The 24488-nt window shown below is 41.5% G+C and overlaps 1 protein-coding gene across 2 annotated transcripts; it reads left to right on the top strand.

The window, feature by feature from the left end:
• The first annotated feature begins 3853 nt into the window (after window positions 1–3853).
• rnf19a (ring finger protein 19A, RBR E3 ubiquitin protein ligase) lies at window positions 3854–23422 on the top strand. Of its 2 annotated transcripts, none has more exons than XM_069175827.1 (10): window positions 3854–3981; window positions 13256–14151; window positions 17550–17758; window positions 17949–18093; window positions 18497–18659; window positions 19015–19129; window positions 19990–20148; window positions 21027–21246; window positions 21570–21713; window positions 22097–23422. In XM_069175827.1, the coding sequence occupies exons 2-10, from the start codon at window positions 13544–13546 to the stop codon at window positions 22905–22907; spliced, it is 2574 nt and encodes an 857-aa protein (XP_069031928.1). In that variant the 5' UTR covers window positions 3854–3981; window positions 13256–13543; the 3' UTR covers window positions 22908–23422. The 2 variants fall into 2 exon arrangements, with proteins under 2 accessions (XP_069031928.1, XP_069031929.1); XM_069175828.1 differs by lacking the exon at window positions 3854–3981 and adding an exon at window positions 7199–7278.
• Window positions 23423–24488: the final 1066 nt, after the last annotated feature.

Genomic DNA, 24488 nt, shown 5'->3' with positions numbered 1-24488 from the left:
GTGCTGTTGTCATCCGAAGAGGAGGGGGGGGAAGTGCGCATGCGCGAGACAGGTTCCCTCCGACGTTTCTGTCAAAAGTGTCTCTCGTGACGATTATTCAGTGAACGAAAGAGGAGATGTTTGAACACCGGTCTAGACCAGGGGTGTCAAACTCATTTTAGTTAAGGGGCCCACATGCTGCAAGACCAGTAAAATCATAGCATAATAACGCATACACGACGACAATATTTCTCTTTGTTTAAATCATTGGTGAAGGGTTTTTTTTTGGATGATAAACCCTATTTTAAGGTCTTTCTACAATAAACTAGAAACGTAAAGACCAAAAACTCAGACATCAGCCCATTTACGCTGTTTTTGAAGCAATTACTGGATCGATTAAAAAAAAATTTTTTTTAAACATTTGTACTCATAAACCTCCATTTTCTCATAGAAATGCAATTTATGTCTTTCTGTAATTTTCACACTTAGCAAAGTCATCCGGCGGGCCGAGCTAGACCCCCTGGCGGGCCGGATACGGCCCGCGGGCCGTATGTTTGACACCCCTGACGGACGTTTACAGCATTGGCTGCCTGTTGTGTAATTTCACCTACTCGGTCTGTACGTGCTGTTTTTGTTATCTGACACGTAGATTGATTTGTATTTTAGGGTTAGTGTTTTTAATTGATTTGAAAACATTTGCTGTTATACTCAGCCTATATATTTAGGGCCCGAGCACCGAATTGTGCGAAAGCCCTGTTGTTATCCAAGGAATTATTATTGGGGCCCGAGCACTGAATTGTGCGAAAACCCTGTTCTTCAAGGAATTATTATCGGGGCCCGAGCACCGAATTGTGCGAAAACCCTGTTGTTCTTCAAGGAATTATTCTTCCCTATTATTCTCGTTCCTTAAGATTAATCGCCCTTTTGGGCGCCTTTAACATACTCAAAAACTCATGAAACTTGGAACAATAATGTACGTATCGTAGTGGTTTCGCGAGTGGGCGTGGCCAAATGGCTCACTAGTGCCCCCTAAACTGCAGCCCTGGCACCTAGTTTCACCTACATGCACGAAATCCGGTAGACATGTAGGCCGTACCTACATCTAAAAAAAAAAAAAGTCTCTTGTCACTAAGACCTAAACTTAACATGAAGTCCGCCATTTTGAATTTTTGCTCATGTTGAACTTTAACGAACTCCAACAGAATTTTTGGGACCGACTTGAAATTTTGTCAGTTCACTCTTAACACCTTCGGGATTAAAAGTTGCTAAAACATTTTGATTTTGTCGATCGGTGTGCCCGTGGCGTGGCGGCCATTTTGAGCGTCTTGCCATGAAATTGTAATTGCTGTAAATCTTATGTACATGGACCGACCTTCTCCAAACTTTACATGTATGATAGCCGTCTGGCCCTGAAGACATCTGTATGGTAAAATTCGCTCATAGTCATAGCTCCCCCTGCTGGAAACTGGAAATTAAACTTTTCATACTTTCACATGCTAGGTAGATTGATCACATGATAGCCTAAACATGTGGTTGATGATATATTTTAAGGACTTCCTGCAACTTTTCGAAAGGCGTCACCATGGCGATGTGGCAAAGTTTTAATGTTTTGCCAAAACACAGGAAGTTTATGCTTAAGGTCAAAGGATGCTTGAAACCTCATGAAATGTGTGACATACATCCGGCGTGGTGAGACAATACATCTGATGTGTTTTGCGTGTGGGCGTGGCCAAATGGCTTGCTACTGCCTCCTAAGCTGCAGCCCCTGCACCTAGTTTCACCGACACACACCAAATTCGTTGGACATGTGTATCACACCGAAATGTACAAAAACGTCTCTTGGCATCATGACCTCAACTAGCATATTTTGGTATAGTATGACTTTTTTAGATATTGTGGACGACATGCTATGGTATGACTTTTATGTCATATTTTGGACAGAATGCTATAGTATGACTTTTTTGTCATTAAATTAAATGAAATATTTTAATTAAAATAAATTTTATGAACTATTTCAATTAAATTGAATTCAATTCAATAATTAAATTGAAATTAATTCAATGAAATAATTTAAAAAATTTCAGGGCTGAAGATAGTCCAGTGGTCTACGAACATTTTTTTTTTTTTTAATATAACAGACCATCAGGTTATAACATTAACTGAAGGAGAGACATTTTGTTTAATTAGAAAATTATTGTATCACACTTTTAAGAAATAGGCTAAATGACAGTTTTGCTGGCATTACTTTTAAAGTAAAGTTCATTCACTAAATTCATCTTGGTTTTGAAATTTATAATTTTCTACATTAATAACAAGAAAAAAACAGCATAACAACATAAAATTATTTTACAGTAATGTGTTTTTTGATAAACAACACCAAATGACTGAGAAATGTGATGCCCATTGTGGCAGACAAAGAACACTTGAGTAATTTGATTCTGATGAGACTGATTACAGGTCAGCCACAAGGTCAAAAGCAACATCTCTAATGTTACAGAGCTGCACATTTCCCTTTTTTCCTGCAACAGGTCTGCCTCAGCGCCACAGATAATGGTTCAACTGACTGATCTTTTATCTCCAATTTACTCCCGTTTTGAAGCAAAGATACTAAGAAATCTAGTTGAGAAAAAGCTTTGCTTAAATTTTGGAAGAAAGCTTTTGTTACATTTTGGAGGGGTTTGAAAGAAGCTCTAGAGATGATACATCCATCATTCAACAAACCTTTATGGACAGATGTAGTTTTAATTTTTGAGAGCTAAAATGAGGGATTAAAATATTTTTCATGTTATAAAGTTACTGTGATGTGCTTGAAAATAAATACTGCAAATGAACTGTTACCTTTTTAAAATGTTCAAAGAGTATAAAATTGAAAATATTTAATTTGGCAATGCAAACAGAGCTGGGTTAAGGTTTACCTATATGAGCCCCCAAAAAGGATGTATAAAGGGTGTGTGGGGAAACTATTCTTCAGTCAACCACAGGGTGACAGTGTTTAAACTTCGAGGTAAATATCAGGACTGTCAACGTGTCAAATCCACAGCTGCTACCAGGATTAGATACTCCGTTTGAGATAATTGTCTCACAAATAAAAGCACGTAATTTGCAGTACTTTGTGGATGCATATTAGACATTACATTTTCCAGAAAAAAGATTTAAGAATTTTAATTATTTTTGTAAACTATATTTAGATGTTTTACATTAAGATTCGGGTTAGGGTTAGGTAGTGGTAAAATTGTCCAGTGGATATATATTTTTTGTTTTGTTTTGTTTCAATAACTTTGCAAAATGTGTTATTTTACTGTGAGAGGATCATCAGAAAATAACAATACCACAAATCTATTAGTTAATTAGCCACTTTTCTTTTGAAAAATTATGTTAATTTCTAGTGGTGAAATGTTTTGTTCGAGTATTTCCATTTTATGCTAATTTGTACTTCTACACCCTACATTTTGCTCAGCAATATAATTTTTACTATATCATGCAGTTACATTACAGTCATATTTACTATTTACTTTGAAGATATAGTAATTCATAACACAAGATGTGACATATTATTGGTATTAATGAAACGACCAGGCAGTACTTGTATAAATGCACTAAAACGTAAGCATCATTTAATGCATATTTGATGATCAAATATATTATGTACGGTAATTGAACACTGAAAGGAACCTGTGTGCTTTTATTTTAATGCTAATGCTTACTACTTGTACTTAAATACAGTTTTCATTTGGTTACTACGGAGTCTACTTCCAGTCACGGCTGTGGTGATTTAAAAAAATACAACTTTGACGTGGCTTTTATTTTGAAAGGAGAAATGGTTCTGACCGGAAGTTTGAATGTTATTTTGTTTTGTTTTCCGACTTGACGACAACAGTCAGACTCGGGGAATGCACCTTGGCTGTCCTGCGAAGTTTGCTGCTACACATTTTCACCTACGGCTCCCTGGGAATTGAAGACAGCAGTTTAGACTTGTGTTGTGAAGTAAAAGGAAATAAGACGGTAAGTTGAATAAAATAATTTAAAGTCGGAGATATCTTAACATTTGGTTGATGTCACACAGACGAGAACTTCCTCCTCTTCGAGGCTGTTGAGAAGCTAGCAGTTTGTTAGCTTGTATATTTTCCTTGTTAAACTCCAGCTCGGCGAAAAATTAAAAAATTTAAAAAATCCTCTTTTGACACCCAAATAAAGTTGAATGACCGGTTGAGGTTAACTTAGACGAGCCGTGTTGTCGATTGAACTGTGAACGAGTTGAGCAAACAACCGCAGCTCGGCCGGTCAGCAACTCTTCGGGGCGATTAAAGTTAGTGAGCTTCCTGCTGGACAAATCTGATTTTGTAGCGAGCAGGCCAAATGGAAAATGTAAACAAAATGTAAACAAAATGTAAACAAAATGTAGTCCGTCCTGCGACCGAGCTTCAGATGACATGTCGGGCGTCTTTTCACTTTCCTTCTCGTGATGTCGTCACCAGGCCGCCGTCTGTCCTCGCGGCACTTTGTTTGAACTTAATGGCTCTAAAAATTCTCGTTTTGCAATTTTATTTGAGCTGAAATATAAATTTTTCCCAGACGAACCTACATATATCTGCACATGTCACTCGGACTGATCTGTAAAACGGGTTGTTGTTGTTGTTGTTGTTTTTTTTTTTAGCACAGGCGAGTTTGTTTGGTTTGCTTAGACAAGTACTTTAAAATATGTAAACGTTATGTTGTATAATGTGTAACTCTGTATGTTTAGGGCAACTCTATTTTGGACATTTAACTTACATTGTGACGGTAAATAACCTTCATGTAAAGTCCAGTTTACGTCTGATTAGTGATCTGTCCTGTTGCACGGTTCAGTGGAAGGAAATGTAAAGCTCTTTATATACCTCGTCTCCATATACCTCCATACAAAACCTCTTCATATGGAGGCTTTAGTGAGCACATAACATATCAGTTTGTTAGTCCTTCCTTATTTGCTGTGTGACTATTATAGCATGCATGCTAAATTAATCCAGACCATCCTCACCGAAGCTTTCTGTCTGTCGTGTTTGCTTTCTCTCGATGGCCTTTACTGCTTAAATTGACCAATATTAGTTGGAAACTTGGGCAATTATTGTTAAAAATGTTTTTACTAGATCCCTAGCGATACTGGATTTTTTTTCTGGGCCAATAACTATATCAAGGAGCAAAAAAAAAAAAAATCCTATATTGATGACTGGCCATGATTCTTTTTACAGAATATATATTGTATATAAACACAAAGTTTGAATCCTTGGTTATCAGACACTTTTGACAATTTTCATAAAGATATGTAATGGAGGCAGGATATTTTACAGTTTGTTTGTTTGTTGTCCCCAACAACAGTGAACTTAACTAACAAATACAACAGTTTCTAATTGACCCCAAGCATCTTTTTCCGCATTATTAAAAAAAAAAAAAGTTTTTATATTGGCGCATAAATGATATATTGGTGATTGGTCAATATTGTCCAAAATCGAGATATCACCTCAAAATGTTGTCTTGATATCATCCAAATAAGTATTATTTCTCGCGACCTAAACAAAAACATATCTTTGATTTTCGTGGCAAGTTTTAAATCATTTTTTCAACGTATCGCATTGTCTTACATATTTTTAAGCACTGGATTGTTCTCTCTTTAAAAAAAAAAAAAGAGTAAATTTGTTATTAAAGGAAGCGCCACCATCAATCTCATTACATCCATTATTTTTAACAAATTAGGAGGTGGGTGGGGAGTTTGAAAAAGTCAGGCAGCTGCTCTCTGCAGTGAACTAGTTTAAGGTTTACTGGCCTAAATTTTGACGACCAGCCAAATGTGGTCCATTAGGTTCATACATCATGTTGAAATGTATTTTCCACCAACCCATCAATCACGTTTTTGGTCGGAAAAAGGAATGCCGTGCTCAAAAGGGAGAAATGAATGTTTCAGGCCTATTATGTTTACAAGAGCTCCCTTCCTCTGTATATACGAGCTGATATGCTAATATTTGTTTTGCATAGAGTCAGTCCAAACAATTCATTTGAAGCTATATTTGTTTAATCAAGTAGCCATCGTCCCTTTATCGGCGACGTGACTCTGACTAAACGCCAGACAGCAGCCTGTCCCAGAGATGCACACGGCTCTTGAGCTTTGAATTGAAGGAAAATTTGCTCTCTCGCAATAATGTCTCTTACAAGTATTTACACTTATCTTGACTTTTCCTTTGGCTTGAATTAGCCAGCATGTATTACTCCACCGGGGACCGACAGTGTAGACTTTAACATGGTTTTTGCATGCCAAACAGGGTTGAATTTTCTCCTTTAAAATTTGAGTCTTTTGTTATGTGGGGGCAATAATACATATTATCAGTCTGTTATGATATTCTGGGGATAAATGCTAACAATTTGCAATCATGCGGATGAAGATAACATAACTTGGAGGATGAGGTCTGCCAATCGAGATGGTAATCTCAGAATCAAAAGTAGAAAACATAATTGTCCTATAACTTGTTCCACACATGCTTTAGTCCTCCTTTATTTCTGGATGTATTTCCCTTAGTTTTGTGATTTGGATTACTGTAATTTGGAGATTATATTTCTTAGTAAATATGAACAGCTGGCCCTCAAAGGGAACTGTACTTTCAATTTTTTTCTACAGGCCGTGGGCTTATAAAAACGACAAAAGGAGCACCCCCATTGAATTCACTAATTTCTCACACATCCCCCCAATTTTCCAGCGAAACAAATTTAAAGGCAGTCAAATCAGTGAATCTTTGGCTTTGATTTCACAGTGAGCCTCGGCACTGCTGGTGAACTGTGAGTGACTGTTAGTGGCTGTCTCTTTCCTCCTTCACAAAATGGAAACGGGGCTTTCTCCATCATGCCACCCATCTGCTTCCTGCTCCCCGCCGCTCAGGGTGAAAAGCCCGTAGCAGCGAGGATAGTGAAGAGACTGTCACGTCATGCATTGATCCGGGGATGCGCGACGTGGAGGGCTGCAGCACAGAAATACTTTCCCTTGTGCCAGCACTGTAAAAGTAACACATTTTCTTAACGTACCAGACGTGAAAATGATGATTTTTTTTTTTTTTTTTTTTTTTTTTTTTTCCCCCGCGCACACTGCCGAGGTACTGAAAGCTGGAAGTGTTAGCGTAAGTGGAAGAAACTCATTGCTGAAAAGCCAAGCTGTCACTGGAACTTTATCCTTAATGTGGCTCTTTTATTGTTCCTGTCAGAACCCCGCTGAGCAGCAGAGATATCTCTGTGTATAGGAGGGAAATTACATCTCCTCTTCCTCTCCTGGGAGCAACACAAGTGAGAAGGGCTTATTTCTTTATGTGCTGTCTCCATGGTGCTAAATGGAGATGCATGTTAAATTGCTTTGGACATGATGAAGTATTTTGTTACTGGTAGGATTTTTTTTGTTTTGTTTTGTTCCAGAATCATTGTGATGACGCACAGATACCGTGGAAAAGTACCTTGCCCTGTTGACTGTGAAGCCGACTGTTTACTAAATAGAGCTGAAAGCAGCATCAGATGGATTCACTCCAGTTCCGCCCGTCCCCACTCCGTGTTGAACTTCTGACATTATACTACGCTGGACAGATAACAGGTTAAATAGAGATTCAAATTGTCCCACACCTGATAAGTACTGCGCAGCCTAACAATACCCTTCTCCCAGTGTGAATCTGTTTCAGAGAAAGGCTCTCATGATGTAGACGGCAGGGACGGTCTCGCAAACGTTGAAATATTTCATCTCGGTGTGTTAGGGTTAACAAAGTTATGTAAAAAGTATTTTTTTCTCGAGAGTTTGTCATCCAGTCTTACGGCTGTCCTTTGGTCCAAAGCCATGAAAACGGAATGCATTGTCATGATCAGGAAATCTGTCCTCAAACAGGAATGTCACCGGAAGTACGTGATGAACACAGCAGAAGGACGCTTTGAGCCTCTCATTTCCAGTCATGGAAACTGATCATTGTATGTGAGAAAGTAGACATTTGTACCAAACTCGCTAAAGCTTCGCATCATCTTCATCTAAATTTGGACTTCAGCCGTGAGAACCACAGCAGGAATTCCCTCGTAATACCCTCCCAACTTAGAAAAACCACACTAACTCAAATGCACCCCATTTTAAATCAATTCATCCCTCAATAATTAAAGTCAAGAGGGGGGTGAGGATGGTGCTTTAGATGATTTGCGCCTACAGAAATGTGATAGACTACATCTTTAGAAAAAAAAAAAACATAGTCCAATTTAGCCTACAGGAAATGCCAGAGCTGAGGTGATAGTTTGTCTGTTTAGATCTGATGACTTTTGTGATGTTTTTTCTTGAGACCAGAGTCATCAAACAAATGTGTTTTCATGTGTGATAATTATGAAGTGTGTGAACCTTAGACGGGAGGTGAGAGAGCTCAATTCTACTCTCCTGCACACTGAAATATAACGTCAAATTTAATCATCATGACTTGTTTTCTGTTGTGTAATGTGTTGTCATCATTACTGAGTCTGCTTATTATGGCAGCGCATTGAGATCCTTTAAAAACCCCTACAAAAGGGCAGATGCCATCGGTCTGTGTAGTTGTTGCTTATGGGAACGACATTTTTTATATTTTTTTAGGGTGGCTTTGTTAATATATCGGCTGGTGTGAGCATATCGTAGATATCGGTGAACACGAGTGTCGCAATTTGCAATGCAGAACTGCCAAAGATCTGTTTTGGGAAATTTCTAAACAACGCCTTTACTATATCATTTCCTCCGCCAGAGCACTGACAAGTTTATTTTTCAACTATATAATGTCCTGAAAATATCTTGATTCTTTAGCAACCGCCTTCAAGGGACACTTTATATGATCAACGTATTTATGTTACATTTTAATGTAAAACACTTGATATTGGCTGACATGGAGATCAGATTTTAGTGATTAATTCAGGCTTGAGTTTACCTCAAGTATGTTGGCATAACATTTTACGCTATCATAAGTATGGACGTTGTCCATGTTCAGGTCAGCACAAGGTTCTGTATTTGTTACTGAACAGGCCAAGCAAAGGAATTCAATCTGCATTGGAGGCATGTTTTCTGTTGCCTGGTTTTATTTGGGCTATTGCACATGTGTTTGTCTTGGAAATAGAAGAATCACCGTGGAACAATGTTAATATGAACATTCAGAGAAGGATGTTTCTTTGGGAGTGGGCCACGCTCTCTTTAGAGCTTTTTAATGGTCCAAAAATATTACAAAAAGTGTTTCTGAAACTGGGTTTGACGTGCCAGTATGCAGTCACAGAGCTGCAGGATAAAATGTTTCATTGGTATTTGGTTGTGCACCTAATTGTCTCTTAACAAAATTACAGGCAAGGGAAACCTGGATTTATTTTCTTTATTGCGATGCAGGAGCAGAGTTATTGCTCTGTGGTCTCAAGGGCTGTACTTGTTAAAACCATTACCGCTGCAACTCCAAGTGACACATTTTATTGCTATTTTTTACCCCTTCCATTTTGACACATAAATTATAGTGTGACTCCCCCCACCCCTAAAAATGCAACTCGGTGACTTTACATTGACCTGTATCTCTAGTACAAAACCGCTGGTTTAAATCATCCTACAATTGTAATCATGATCTACCATAAACGGACGAAAACCTGGGGATGTCTTTGAAGAATTGACTGAGGACTGGAACTGCTTCTGGCCCCGGGCTCGTCTCGGGAACTGGGGCACCATACCAGTGTGCGAGCTGTGGTTGCATGTGATTGCCTCTGAGCCACAGAACTTGAATATGTGAATGTGTGCGTACTAACACAAACACACATACTGACCGCAGTCACATGGAAACTCATTCTTGGAACATTGCAGAGGCAGGATTTTCCCGTTTAATTACGCCTCGGAGGTTGTAATTTCATATTGACCTGTGGGTTGCTTGAAATTGCTCCTCTGCCTCGTTAAAATTTCCTCTTGCTCACGCGACTTGGTTATCCCCCCCCCCCAGTACATCATTACCCTTTGTCACAATGTGGAATTATAGTCTTAAGGCATCCCTTAAGCCTGGACCATGTAGGCGTCACTGTGGAAGTTAACTTCAGGGTTACTCGTTTAATAATTACAAAAGCCCTTTCTGCTTTTGTTGGTTCAGTGCTGTGACACTCAAGGATGGATGTTGTTACCAAAAGTTCATCCTACAGTCGTCGTCATCATCACCTTACACACTGCTGGTTTGTGTTTAGTTTTTCTTTCAAATGTGCGAGCTTTAGTTTTCTTTTAAACTTACAGAGCCACCAATTAAAACTCATTATTCTTTACAACTTGGCTGCAGTGCAAATGGCTTGATGAAATGCAATTATGGTTTTTCATCTCATTTATCTTTTGTTTACAGTTAACTATATCCGTTACCATAACATTGAATGTATTGTCCTTGTGAGGTAAAGTCAGCTAAATATGTCTGCTTGAAACATCCCCTACGCCCCATGATTGTTTTATTTTAGGCATTTTTCACTCAAGTTTGATTTTGAGTTGCATTTTTTAAAGGCACAGTACTTTAAATGATGCAAACTGAATTAATGATCTCCGCTGCACTTGATGTACTCTTGTGAAATCCTAACATTCTACAAAATGAGCAAAACTATCATTTAAACACACAACAAAAACTGTTATGTGATCCAATAAAGTCAGATGCCAAATGTCAGCTCATGAGATAACAACACTTATACGGTTAATAGTAGTACATTATAATATCAAGTGAAAACGGTAAACATGCCTACAGCTTGGGATGTGCAAGGAGGATTTAGTCTCAAATGCAGAACAGTATAAACAGTGTTGTCAGTCATTAACCAACAGTGGGGAAAAGAAAATCTTTCTTTATAAGCTACAGCCATCTTTTTGTGTTGAATCTTTTCTGTTATTGCCAGATTGTGTATGAGGACGAATGCTAATGTAGGTCTGCCAATCTATTATTAAATAGTTGCAGTATAGTCGAGTCTGAGCAAACTGTTGGACCTCTAATAGCGCGGAGATGTCCAGAAAGGTGGGGTAGTGTGTGGCGAGACCTCTCCTGCAGTTTACACCCGGCATTTCTCAGATGCACTTAGGATGAGCTTCTGCTTTGCATTTCAGTCTTTTTTTCTGTGAAACTGCTGCAAGTTTGCAGCTGAAGAGGAGGATTTAAGTAGCAATTTGGTTCTTCCAATTTGCAACCTTGTGCAAGTCATTTGACGCTGGCAAATAAATAGTGTTTTTAAGGGTTGGGTTGCTGTACACAGAGGTAATATGGTGTTCTTTCTATAGTCAGAGATGAATTCAAATATAATTCAACACATGGAGGAGCAAATCTAATGTCGTCAGATTTGGATGCCTTTTCTGTTTTTTTGTTCCTTCTTCTTAGAGCTTTAAACTTATGATTAAACCCCCAAAGACATTTCCTTGCTAAGTGGACGTTTTCCATTGAGTCATTCTAGTGTATTATATTATTTGACCTAGATGTCCCTGATAAACACAAGGAAATCTAAACTAAAGCAGTCTAGGCACCAAACTTAATCTGGCTTCGGGCTGTGCAGCTGAAAGCCCTTTTTTTTTTTTTAAGACGCTTTCTCCAACACAAAAGTACTTCAAGTTGAAAAAGCTGACTGCTACCTACATGTCATCAAGACTGTAGATAAAACGCAGCCAGTCAGACTGAGGTTTGTAGGTTATGGGACTGAGAATTTGTGCCCCGCAGGCTTGCTGGCCCAGTTGAGATTTACAGCAGGCTTGTTAATTAGTCACCTTTTGGCTGCCTCTGGAATTTTCCTGAAATTAGTCCCTAATGACAAACACACACACACAAACACGGGTCTGGAGCGAGCAGCAGTCTGGGAAAATCTTTTTCTTGTCTTTTGTATTGCTTAGTTGGCATAAAACTTTAGGAAATTGAAATACTTTATGATATAATGATTTGGCAACTATAGTTTTGAGGACATGTCAAAACCAGTGCAGACAAGCTTGTACGATATTGCACGGAAAGCCGTTCAAGTTCCTGTGCTGTGAATATAGTGAGAAGTTAAACCAAGGATGGAAACTTGTCTCTTAACCAGGGCTCCAGATGTGTTCTTTGTAAGAGCAGGTACACTGTGTTGAAATTCAATTATAAACCAATCTGGTTAAATGCTTATGTGGTCAGTATACTCAAGGAGACGCAAAGTTTTTAATAACATTACATTACCCTCAGCTGCAGCATCTCTTGCTGATGTCACTCTTGTGTCTTCAGCACTGTTATGTTTTTTTTTTTTTTTTTTTTTTATAAATGAGAGATGAATTGGACAAATGAAACATGCAGTTTCTTTACAATCCCTGATGTTAAAGCCAGTAGATTTGACCATGGGTATTGATTTTAAAGCTAATGTATGCTGTGTGTTTTGTACTGGTGCGTAAAACTCATGCAGGTATTTAGGTTTAATATCTGTTAATGTGTCATTGTTGCTAAAAGGCTGACGCAGCACACTTCAGGATCGAGTCCCTGGCTGGAATGCAAACCGCGAGACGCTTGCAGTCATTTTATTCTGCGTCTTCTCTTAAGGAAACAGTCCAAAACAGAGCAGTTTATCCGGGACACGTGAATTCATTGGGTGAGATCAGTCAAAGAAATGAAAGCCTGCACAGCACCATGGCCACTAACTCTGGTTGCTTTAAGGCCTCGAGTTGGTCTTTTAATGTCATTGTATTTCAGCAGAACAGAATCCTGGGAATCCACTTCTGCGTGTTTGGTTTAGTCCAGTGTCACCCTCGAACAGTTATCCTTCACATCCACTACAAGTGCACTTCTAGCTGCTTTCACTGATGATGACTTATGGTTAAGTTCGCTGTGCTGTGTAAACGAGCAGTGGAAGCACTCGAGGCTCGCTGACGCAGCTGTGGCCGCATCCGAGATCTATGGTGGAGAGACACAATGTTTTGTCTTGTTTTGCCATCACTTGACTAATACACACTCTGGGGAAATCATGCAGTTGTTTATGTGAGCAGAATCGGCAGCACAGAAGACACGTCTGGGGAAAAAAAAAAATTCCTGCAGCTAGCCAGAAAACATTTTAACTATCAAAGGAAGGGTCTCGCTTTCGGACAGAGGCCAGTGAGCAACAGCCTCACTGATAGTTGTCTGTCTTATTTTTAATATCCTTTTTTGTAATCGAGCGCTTGTTCTGCCTCCTGAAAATAACGTTGCCTCTCTTTGCTTCCAGATGCGTCTGTTTTTGCAGCAGAACATTAAAAGTTAATGTATTCCGCTTTGGCACAGCAGCACCTGATCCTTTTCTGTTTTCTCTCTTCTCTCAGGTTTGTGTCCTACTTCAGAACATCAACATCTCAGCCTCAGCAGAACATCTTAAAGGTTGTGATTTAAACCAGGGACAGACCACATCACTGACCTGCAGACCTCAGACTGTGTAACTTTTTCCTGCCACTATGTCCTAGCTGACAGTAATCCAGTTCCCTTCCCTGATCATCTTGTCCCTCAAGCCGTAGTCCATCCTTCCTCCTTCCTCCTTCCTCTCACCATTCCCCTTCTCCTCTCCCAATGTGGTGATTTCTGGTTTTAGAACCAGCGGCGCCCCTTCTGGCGTGATGAGCAGCCTGCACCAGCAGCATCATGGCAGCACGGGCTCGGAGCGAGACCTCCACTCTGCTGCCTCCTCTGTTAGCCTCCCTTCAGTTAGAAAGACTCCCAAAAAGCGCCGTCTATCCCTTCACTCGCTCTTTGGACGCAGACGCCGGCCTGACCGTGACCCCAAGCGCAAGTCGAGGCCTCCGCAGGCCTCCGCCGGAGTGGACGGCGTTGTCAGCGTCGAAAGCGTGCAGTCAGAGACTTTCCATGACCGGACTTCAACCCACTTCCCACTGGACGTAGCATCGACTTCGTCAGTGCCGGGATCGTCATCAGAGCTGCTGGAGTGCCCTCTGTGCCTACTGCACCATGCACGCGACCGCTTCCCAGACATCATGACCTGTCACCACCGCTCCTGTGCAGACTGCCTGCGACAGTACCTGCGAATCGAGATCTCCGAGTCCCGCGTCAACATCAGCTGCCCCGAGTGCTCGGAGCGCTTCAATCCCCACGACATCCAGATTATACTGGGAGACCGAGGTCTCATGGAGAAGTACGAGGAGTTCATGCTGAGGAGGTGGCTGGTGGCTGAACCTGACTGCCGCTGGTGCCCAGCCCCAGACTGCGGGTAAGAACCAGAGCTGAGGGGTTTTCGAAGTCAAATGTAAATGAAGGGTTGTACAGCAGTTTCAAAATTTTGAGGTTTTCAACATTCATGGCAGCAAAGCATGTGTAATGTTTTGGAGCCTATTTTTAGCCAGTTTGCAATATTTCAGGCTTGTGATATTACTTTCTGAAAGAGTGCAGCTTTAAATGTGTCCAAATCTTGATTTCGGTTACCCGAGATGTGCTCGACGCTGCTCCGTACTTCTGATAAAACAATACAGGACTCTTAAAATAACACAGTAAGGAACTACATCAAGGTAGCTTCGAGGCCGTAATGTGGCCTTGTGAAGTTTTCCTCAGCTTCTTCATTGATGCTTGAGTTAAAAATAACTTGTAGCAGTAACCGACCTCATTATTCTGTCAGCCTTGTGAGTCATAGACAAAAGACGTGAGCAGTGAGTACATGGAGATTGTTATCAGACTGTGCTCTTACTTGAGTAGTCATAGGCTGTGAAGGGATATAAATATATATACATTTATCCACAAATATAGGAGCATAATTACCAGTAAAAGATGGATTATGGTCACTCGGACCGATGTGAAACTGAAAACGAATAAAAACAGTTAATGTTAAATTAATATAACACGTTTTTAGTGTTTATGTTCAAGTCCCGTTTATTTTGGTTTCCCTTTGTCATGCATACTAATGCGCAGGAAATCGGCATCTGCTGTGATAGATAAAATTGTAATAAAAAAAATCAAGTTGGTAGCTTTAACTGCCTTAGTGTGTCTATTAATGCATTAACAACCATCATTAAAGTTCATGATTTATTTACTGCCACACTAAACAAAGTTACAGTAAACAATAGATGATGTTAAAATGAGACCAGGAAAATGTAATCACACAGAATATAACAGTGAAATAATAAATATCATAAACATTCATCTCAAGACTGATTCAAATGTTTAAATAACAAAAAGGGAAAAACCGGTGAATTTCTGAGCGTTTTAAATTATGAGTTTGAGATGGGATTAAGTTCTGCAAAACCTCCTTCAACTACTTGCTGAACAAATGGTTTTAAAGAGCTGTTGTTTGGATGGTTTTTTTTTTTTTTTTTTTTTTATTCCTGTTTGTTGAGGTCGGGTCAGCGTCTTGTGTTTTCAGCCGGGTAGGGATTCAACAGTTTGCTCTCAGGGGCCTGAACCGTGACGAACACCGCGCTGTCCCCGTTTCACCTGCTGCTCGACGAACTGTCCACCGTGCATAAGAGCAGTATTTACCTCTCCGTAGAGTTCGGGTTCAGTAGGCCACGTTCACTGTCGTCATCATTAGTTCACTGCCCAGTTCAGTTGTGGTTTTAGCCTTCGCTCGCTCTCTCTCTCTCTCTCTCTCTCTCTCTCTCTCTCTCTCTCTCTCTCTCTCTCTCTCTCTCTGTCGTGGCTTTGTTGCGTCAACACTGCCGACCCTTGTCTCCCAGAATAATGGCTCTTTCATGAGTTTGTGGCAACTCGTCTTGCTCTCAACGTCCGAACAGCTCGGTTCTGGTCTCACTGCCTCACCCTCCACCAGTTAACGCCCTCACCCTTCATCCTTGTATAATTGTGCTCACTCGTTATTCGGCCCTGTTGTTAGCTCAGCATAAAATTTTGTCTCATTTAAAAGTCCTCTGTGTGTTTTACAAGAAGAGAAAAATCAATATGCAGGGTAGAGTTTACTGACTCTACAGACTGGTGTTATCTGTAGTTAAGTGCACCGTGTTTTAATGTTGGTATATTTAAACTCAATTTGATCAGCACCAATTAAGGTGTGTTAGAGGTTGGACCGCCAGATATCAGTGTATCAGCATGCTTAGTTTTGGAGATAAACCGAGTAGGAGATGAAATTGAACAGGAACTAAGTTGCTCCGCTGAAAATAATGCGGGAGAACAGACTAGTACGGATGCCAAAAGGTCCATTTGGAAATCTTTGACACAATCATCTGGTCTCACCGAGGCGTTACCGGAGACTGTTGGGAAAGTGTCTAGACTGAATGTTTTTATGGATTTATGTGTTCACATACAGCTTCCATCGCGGGACTGTCAAACATGCCAACTATGAGGGTGGACAGTGTCAAATGCAACTTCATTTTTGTTTCTGCCATATGACACTTAAGTTAACCTTGAAAACCTCCACGACGTACCATGAATGGTATATTTATTTTATTTTGAGTAAAAGCCTTTTACTCATTGTTATTTTCAGTTTTACTTTTAAATTTGGTTTTAACTTCTTCCTGTGAAGGAGGACACCTTTAGGACACAGAAATGTGAATTCTGCCTGAGACACTGCTGACTTTTCTTTCCACTTTCCTCACAGCTGGCCTCACTGTTGCTTCTCCAGTATCAGCTGATGTCAGCATGTCTATTGGATAAAAAACTTATCTCATTTCAACCACAATTTTGACTAAGTAAACAGTTGACTTCATCAGCCAGCAGTCGAGGCGTTTCACAACTGTGGACGTAGCTTAAATATTGTCTTTGTGCTGAACTGAGTAAGCATCTTGTCTTTCTGTGGGCGTTGCTCCACAGACTGACATTAAATGTAGATGCTGTTGAGCATGTTCACACTGTTCGGATGGATCAGTAGGGGTTTCACGCAGGCTGCTAGCTATCAGAGTGGGCCTATAGACTTTACACATGTCCCACTAAAGAGCTGTCACATGCTGTCCATTTTATACGTCATAGCGTTTGTTATTCCTCATCATCCGAGCCTAATGTTCCTGTGGTGGCGACGGTCCCAGTGTTATGTCGTCATACTTTCTGCACATAAAGTGTTCTTTTCAGCAAAACAAATATTAATGTCTCATACCAGAGGGACACGTACGTTTGTGAGTTGGCAAGCAAGAGGACACAGTTGCCTCCATTCATTTTATTGTTTTGACAGATAACAGAGTAAATTATATGAGGCAGTAATTGCGTGGGGATATAAATGGCTGCGGCAGTGATGTGTTTTTATAGAACCAGTTTGTCGGGTCGTATTAGATTTGCATATTTATAAGACAGCAGTTGTTGTACTTTGCCTCGGTCATGCCGGGTAATTCTCAGAAATGGCTCTCAAATAGACGATTGTAATGATTGATAAAAGGTACTATGATGACACGCAGTCGTCCAGAATGGATCTCGCCAACAGTGAATTGTTGTAACGGGTCTCGAGGTGGTAGATTCCTGAAGACGCAAGACAAAAGCAGGGATAATTTTCTATGCTTACACATGAAAATCACACCAGAGATTGCTTTACTCTAATTTTGTCCTCCTTCACTGGCCCTATACTTCACATTTTCACCCTGCTGACCCCTAGTGTTGGGGCGTAACTACTACATCCATGCTCTCCTGCTACCAGCTATTAACCACCATTTTGGCTGTATTTCTTTCCCCCCCCCTCAGTTATGCAGTCATTGCATTTGGCTGTGCCAGCTGCCCGAAGATCACCTGTGGGCGGGAGGGCTGCGGGACGGAGTTCTGCTACCACTGCAAGCAGCTGTGGCATCCCAACCAGACGTGTGACTCGGCGCGGCAACAAAGGGCCCAGAACCTGCGCCTGAGGACTTTCAGGTCATCCTCCCTCAGCTACAGTCAAGAGAGCGGAGCCGCAGGTAACATGCTTCACAATGCACATTGACTAACCTGAGCAGTTCCTTGGTATTTACACCTTCAGCACACACGACAACTTTTTTTTTTTTTTTTTTGCCTCGTCACACCACGCACAGATGAATTTACGGCGTACAATATGCATGAAAAAAACAGCATATGTGTGTGTTTCTCCTTTTAATCAACCTGCACCAGGTGATGACATCAAACCGTGCCCTCGATGCGCCGCTTACATCATCAAGATGAATGACGGCAGCTGTAATCACATGACCTGTGCTGTCTGCGGCTGTGAGTTCTGTTGGCTCTGCATGAAGGAGATCTCTGACCTGCACTACCTGAGGTGAGACAAAGGCACCGTGGAGCTGACTGCTTCGCGTCATTTCAGTGTTTCCAGTCAGGGCTTTGATGCAGTGCCCAGTTTCGGTTTTGTTTCCTTGTCTTAGATTCTTCTCGTTTAAACTTCAATTGGAATGCGTTTTGCTTTCGTTGTTATTGATTTAGTTTCTCATACGCTTGTTGCAGTTTGCGTTTCGGTATCCCCGCATTCAGTGCAGGGATGATGGAATTCATTTTATCAACACATAAAAATATAAATATGTGAGAAATTAGTTGTATTTATTTTTCAGCCCAAGTTTTAGTTAAAAAAAAAAAAAAAAAAAAGATAGATAGATAGATACACACTTCCACGCCTTTTTTCTGTCTCGGCCCTGAGAAACCATTTCCTCCCTCTCTTGTCCTCTCAGTCCGTCAGGCTGCACGTTCTGGGGGAAGAAGCCCTGGAGCAGAAAGAAGAAGATCCTGTGGCAGCTCGGCACGTTGGTGGGGGCGCCCGTCGGTATCGCCCTTATCGCTGGCATCGCCATCCCTGCAATGATCATTGGCATCCCTGTTTATGTGGGCAGAAAGGTGAGAGCTTTCAGCAGCTCATTCAGATGATGTGGGAATGGAGGCGGCAGTAATACAGATGTAGTACAGATGTAGTACAGATGTAGCGATGATCATCCACGCAGATAAGTTGAACAGAAGTTATGTTGCGGCAGCACTATACCCGCTTATCCGTGCTGAACAATGAGCAGCAGCTTAAAACCAGACTGCAGTGTGTAATATGCATGTTTATAATTTTAAATTAGAAATCCACTTTGTTGTGAGGTCATAAATCAGTTTTGAACGCCTGTTGTCTGTGACTTCACTGCACAGCACACCAATATTATTCTCTTGGTATCTCTCCTGTTAATCCTGCGCAACAATTTTTCCGCATCAGATCCATAATCGCTATGAAGGCAAGGACATCTCCAAACACAAGAGGAACTTGGTGATAGCTGGTGGTGTGACGCTGTCTGTGATCGTGTCGCCTGTGGTTGCTGCAGTCACTGTTGGTAAGAAAGAATCTCTCTTGTTGTCTCTCTGTGGCTTTGCTGCACCAGCTGTCTCTCCACTGAATGTGAAATATTTAAAGGGGTTTTCCTGGTGGGTCAGTGGTGTTGAATAGATAAACTGGGTTGGTTTTCCCTGGAAGAGAAGTGAGACAAGAACTGGTTTCTGTTGGTTTATAAGGCCGTTGTTGGAAAGACGTCACTTTATATCACGTCGATGCTCGATTGGAACTTTTTAAACTTGCTCATGAGACTTGGTCACGCTTAAAGCCCCCTGAGTACTGAACTAAAAAAAAAAACCCCACAGCCTTTGGTTTTAAAGCCGGATCTTCCTGCAACGATCTTCCTGTAACACACACAAATATTTTATTCCCTGCTACCTTATTTAAATTCAATTTAATTGTTAGATCAAGAACCTCCTCGCTTCAACTTGTTACTGTTTTAACTGGTGCCTTGTCTGTATGTTAGAGTTTTATCATGCCCACTGGTATTTTTTTTAATAATTCTTTACGTCACATTTGTTTTAGTGCTTGCCTACTTTGTTTTACTATTATGTTTATTACATATTTTATTGATTTAATCTGTCTTAATTACTGCTCAGTGTGTCATTAAAAATGAGGGTTCCCCTCAATGTATTCCCAAGAATGAAATAAAAGTTAAACGAATGAAAGAATAAATTAACACTATAAGACCGATCTCTCAAAATGTCTTCTATTTTTGTCATCTATCCAGTAAAGTAAGAGATGCCGAATGCGAGTTCTTATTAATGTTGGGATAGGATTTTGTTTTATATTTAGAGATAACCTGTTTTTAAGAGGAAACCCCGATACGACGTGCGAGTGTGTTTACGTTGTGTCGTGTAGGAATTGGTGTCCCCATCATGCTGGCGTACGTCTACGGAGTTGTGCCGATCTCCCTGTGCCGCAGTGGAGGCTGTGGAGTGTCTGCTGGGAACGGCAAAGGGGTGCGAATCGAGTTCGACGACGAAAACGACAACATAGGTAGCGGAGCAGCAGCCACAGGTGAGAAGACGCAGACGTTAAAAACAACAAACAACCACGGGAAAACAATGCCACAGATTTCCACCAGAGGAATTACTGAACAAGCAAAAGCAGCTGCTGTGTTGCAGGAGAGGCAGAAGGAATTTTGGTGTGTTGCTTGTGTGGGTGGACAAATACACCTGCGTCTGTCAGTGCCTTCGTGTTTACTTGTTATTTATTGCCCGTTAAATACCACAACAGTTGATGGGTGGCTCGGAAAAGCATTTGAAGAGGTGTGCTGGTATGAGATGACTGTCACCACGTCAGTGGTTTTTCCTGTCTGCGTGTGATCGTCACCGTCGAACTGGCATCTGTGTGAGGTCAAGCTCGTCTTGCTTTCCCAGGAGGTGTTAAAAAAGGGATTGTATTTCTCACAGCTTCTGTCAACACTGAGAATGATAATGAAGATTTCCAAATGACAGCAGGGACTTTGAACTTTCCAGGAACATAAGGTGTGAGACATGATGACACTTATTCACACCTAACAATTCATTAGTGTGTTGTTCCAGGATACAATGTTAAGTCACGGGTGTAACTAGATAAAAGTCAGAAGAATGAAGTCCTTTTTTCTTTTAGTTTGCTTTTGTTATCGGCGGCCAACTGCTTCCAGTTTACTTCCTGCTCGGTATTTATTTCCTTTTCATCCTTTTGACCCGATTCTCTCACATTGCTCCTATATTTCAGCTTTACCAGCAGAAGATGGTAACTTCCCCCTCAAAGTTCAAAACCTCATTGAGCTTTTACAGTGACGGGACGCACAGATATTAGACCTTCTGGTTTTCAAGTATTTTGTCAATCAAATCATTCCGTAAATGAATAAACACATTTTGTTTTTTTTCTCCGTCCGTCCTTCTGCTCAGACACAACCTCGGTGGCAGAGACTCGGCTTAACAATCCCAGCCTCGGAGACGGCGCGAGCGTTGGCGGTCTGACCGGCCTCAGCCTCAGTGTCAGCGGGAGCCACATGGAGCGCTGCGGCGTGAGTTCCACTCAACGGGACAACATGAGCGACAACGCCAGCACCACAGCGCTCGCCGGGACCAGCATCACCGGCAGCCTGTCTGGCAGCTGCTACAACCGGTAACGGACCGGAGCTGGGAGCCTCGATATAAATGTTTATGGTTTAAACACGGTTCAGAATTACCAATAAACATGGATCACCATGTACTACGTGACCGGCAGAGAGTGTGCATAATATTTTACGTGTCATGTTTGTGAATTTTTAAACGGGAAAGAGGATCATGATTATTGTGAGATCATTTTTTTCAAAGATATTTTCGTCGATTGTTTAATAAACCGCATGCTGTTAATCCTCTGTACTCACTTTATTAACAATCTTTTACAATAACTCGACCGCTGAACGGTCTTTGATTTTTTTTTTTTTTTTTTTTTCCCCCCCTCAGGATGGAAGTGCAGGCTGATGTCCAGAAGGAGCGCTGCAGTCTGAGCGGGGAATCAGCCACCGTCAGTCTGGGGACGATCAGTGACAACGCAAGCACAAGAGCCATGGCGGGGTCCATCCTCAATGCCTACATGCCTTTGGAAAGGTCAGCGGTGGGAGTGTTCTCGTCCTACTTGTTGCTGAGCCAGATTCATGACTTGTTTTCAGACTGTTGGGGGAAAAAAAAAAAAATCCTGCCCTAGTTTTTTGTGCCAGACGCCTTGCGGTCCAATTGTTTAGTCATCTCATCACAAGCCATTGTTTCCTTTTCAATATTCAGTGCACTGCGTGTTTTCTGTTTATCAGTGAGTTAACGTTCAAACATTAGAGATTATAGTTTCGTAATTCTTTCGACATTTTTACGGAGTTTGCTTTTTAATAAATGTGCACGAGGATACTCATAGATGCCCGAAATAGAAGGTGAAATTCTAAAATAGCGTCTTCATCATTTCTTTACACGTGTCAAATGTGAGTGCTTTCATTTCGCAGAGACAACAGTCTGGAGATGCAGGCAGACGTGGAGTCCAAACAGGTGCGACACGGCAGCGCGAGCAGCAGCCTGGATGAAGCCAGTTGTAGCAGCAGCACCGCCGGCCTCAAAGGAGCCAGCGGCGGCACATGGCCGTGTTCATGTCCCCTCACCTGCTACTGTGTTCAGCATGCCAACCACTGCTGTCCTTCGTCCCCGTTGTCAAAGGACCCCTCCGTCTTGGGGGGCAAAAAGAGCAAAGGTAAGCTGTGGGACAGAGCAAGCAGCAGCAGCAAAGGAGAAACAAAAATGAATGAAGCGCAAGGGGACGTGGATGCTCAGCTCCTGGAGCAGCGCAGCACCAATTCCTCCGAGTTTGATTCACCGTCTCTGAGCGGCAGCCTCCCCTCTGTAGCCGACTCGCACTGTAGCCACTTCTCATCAGAGCTCAGCTGCTCCGACCCCGAAACCTCGAGACCAGCACCCTGCTCCTCCTCCTCCGCGGACCCGCACCTTCATCATCCCACCACCCCCACCTACAACGACGTCGCCGCCGCCGCCATGCCGGAGGTGGAGCACGACCGCCTGGATCATTTCCCATCTCAGAGTAGCCACGCAGCCTTCACCCACCGCCTGCTGTCTTCATCCCCGCCTGCTTCACCAAAAGAGGGAGGCAGTGGGACGTTTCTATACATCAGTGAGGAGAACGTGGGGGACGTTGCAGACGTAGATCCGGAGAAGAACGAGGACGTGAAAGAGACCAACAAGAAGAACGCCGCGGTGCAGCCTGAAAGCCCAACCAGGCAGCGCTGCGTACAAACGGACATCTGAGGCAACTCGTCAGTCCTTCTGCCGTGTCATCACGGCAGTCAGCCTTATTTCACCTAATTTCACTCTTGAGCGAAGCCCCTCTCTGCATGCATCTCGGGAAGCTGGTGATCAGGGTGAAGGCTTTAAGTTTAATTATGATCTTTATCTGCTGATAAAGGAGGAATATCATGACAATGTCCGTCTCTTCAGTCATGGGGAGAGTTGAGGTCTTAAGTTGGGAGAGAGATTTGTGAATAAAGTAAGCAAAGGAGCACAGTTAAGTCAACGACGATCACTGTGTTGTGTTGTTTAGTGGCAGGATGAGCAGATGTGTAAGTGGGAAGTTTCAGCCAGTTGTTGAAGCATTAACTGGAGCGGTAAGGCCTGCAGTAAGTAGAGTTGAGTGTTCAGGGACAGGTGTGGAGCAGGTTTTCAGTGGGGTGAGTAATGGTAGAGCTGTCAGGGTGATCTGCACAGTCTTTGCAGTTCTTCTAAACACCTGATCGATTTATTCCAAACCTTTTTTTTTTTTTTTTTTTTTTTTTTTTTTTTTTAACTGATGCTTACTAAAAGCTGATCTACAAAAGCTGGACAGTCAAATGTCTGATATTCTTTTCGGTGGTAAATTAAGCTGCTATTAAAAAAAACAAAAACCTAAACCTATTGTCCTTCATCACATCTGGAAAAAATCCGTTTTTCTTCTGGTTGTGCATGAATCAGAGAGAGATACGTCATCACTGTGGTCCACCACTGTGCCGCCAGCTCATTCTGTGATTTCTTAAAACGGCCGCGAGAAAGAACACAGCTAACGGATTGTTGAAGAGTCTGTCGAGCATATAATCTTAAGAGGGACCAGCTCATACAGTAGCAGAGTATATTTTCTGTAATCACATATAAACAGAATTATTATGGTCGCTTTTGTTTAAAATGTTACTCCAGTTTTTTTGTGCTACGTGTTTGCTTATTTTTTTATTTTCCATTTTGGGAAAGTTTGTTTTATTGTTGAAAGCCCTGTGTTGGGTCCAAACGTCTTTTTTTTTTTTTTTTTAGTATAATCGGGTGGGAATAGTGTAGACGGAGACTCAAAGTGTAGCCCTGCCTGTTTGGCATCTTGCAGTAATTAATTCTTCACAAGACCCTATCTACGCTGGTAAGAAAACTATTTCTTGTTTGTGGTTGCACCTGTAAAGGTTTTCGGTGTCATGGAACAATGAGAGGTGGATTCGAGTAAGGGAATTGTAAGCTATTCTTTCTAAACATCAATTAGAAATGCAAAAAGCCCAGCTGTAGCATCTCTTATACATTTACAGGGCTTTGTTTCATCAGTCACTAAAACCTGGAAAGCCAACCAAACGATGTATTTTGCAATAAGAAAGTTAAGCTTTCGAGTAACTACACAATAAGAGCGGATGTGTTGAGTCACGAAACACGTCGACTTTATATCGGAACTAATTTTGTTGTGCAATGAGAAGCCTCTCTTGTGTATCCGACCGCATACATCCTATTCGATATTCAATATTGAATGTACAGTAATGATGTTTAATTGTTGATTCTCCCTCAGTAATATCCAAATCAAAATATTATTTTTGATTCAGAGCTTTG

The sequence above is a fragment of the Embiotoca jacksoni genome, unplaced genomic scaffold (genome assembly GCF_022577435.1).
Source record: "Embiotoca jacksoni isolate LCO1_2020_lvr unplaced genomic scaffold, fEmbJac1.0.p SCAF_7, whole genome shotgun sequence".
Classification (NCBI taxonomy): Eukaryota; Metazoa; Chordata; class Actinopteri; family Embiotocidae; genus Embiotoca; species Embiotoca jacksoni.
Note: the sequence above shows the minus strand (reverse complement) of the source record. Positions and strands in the feature narration are given on the sequence as shown.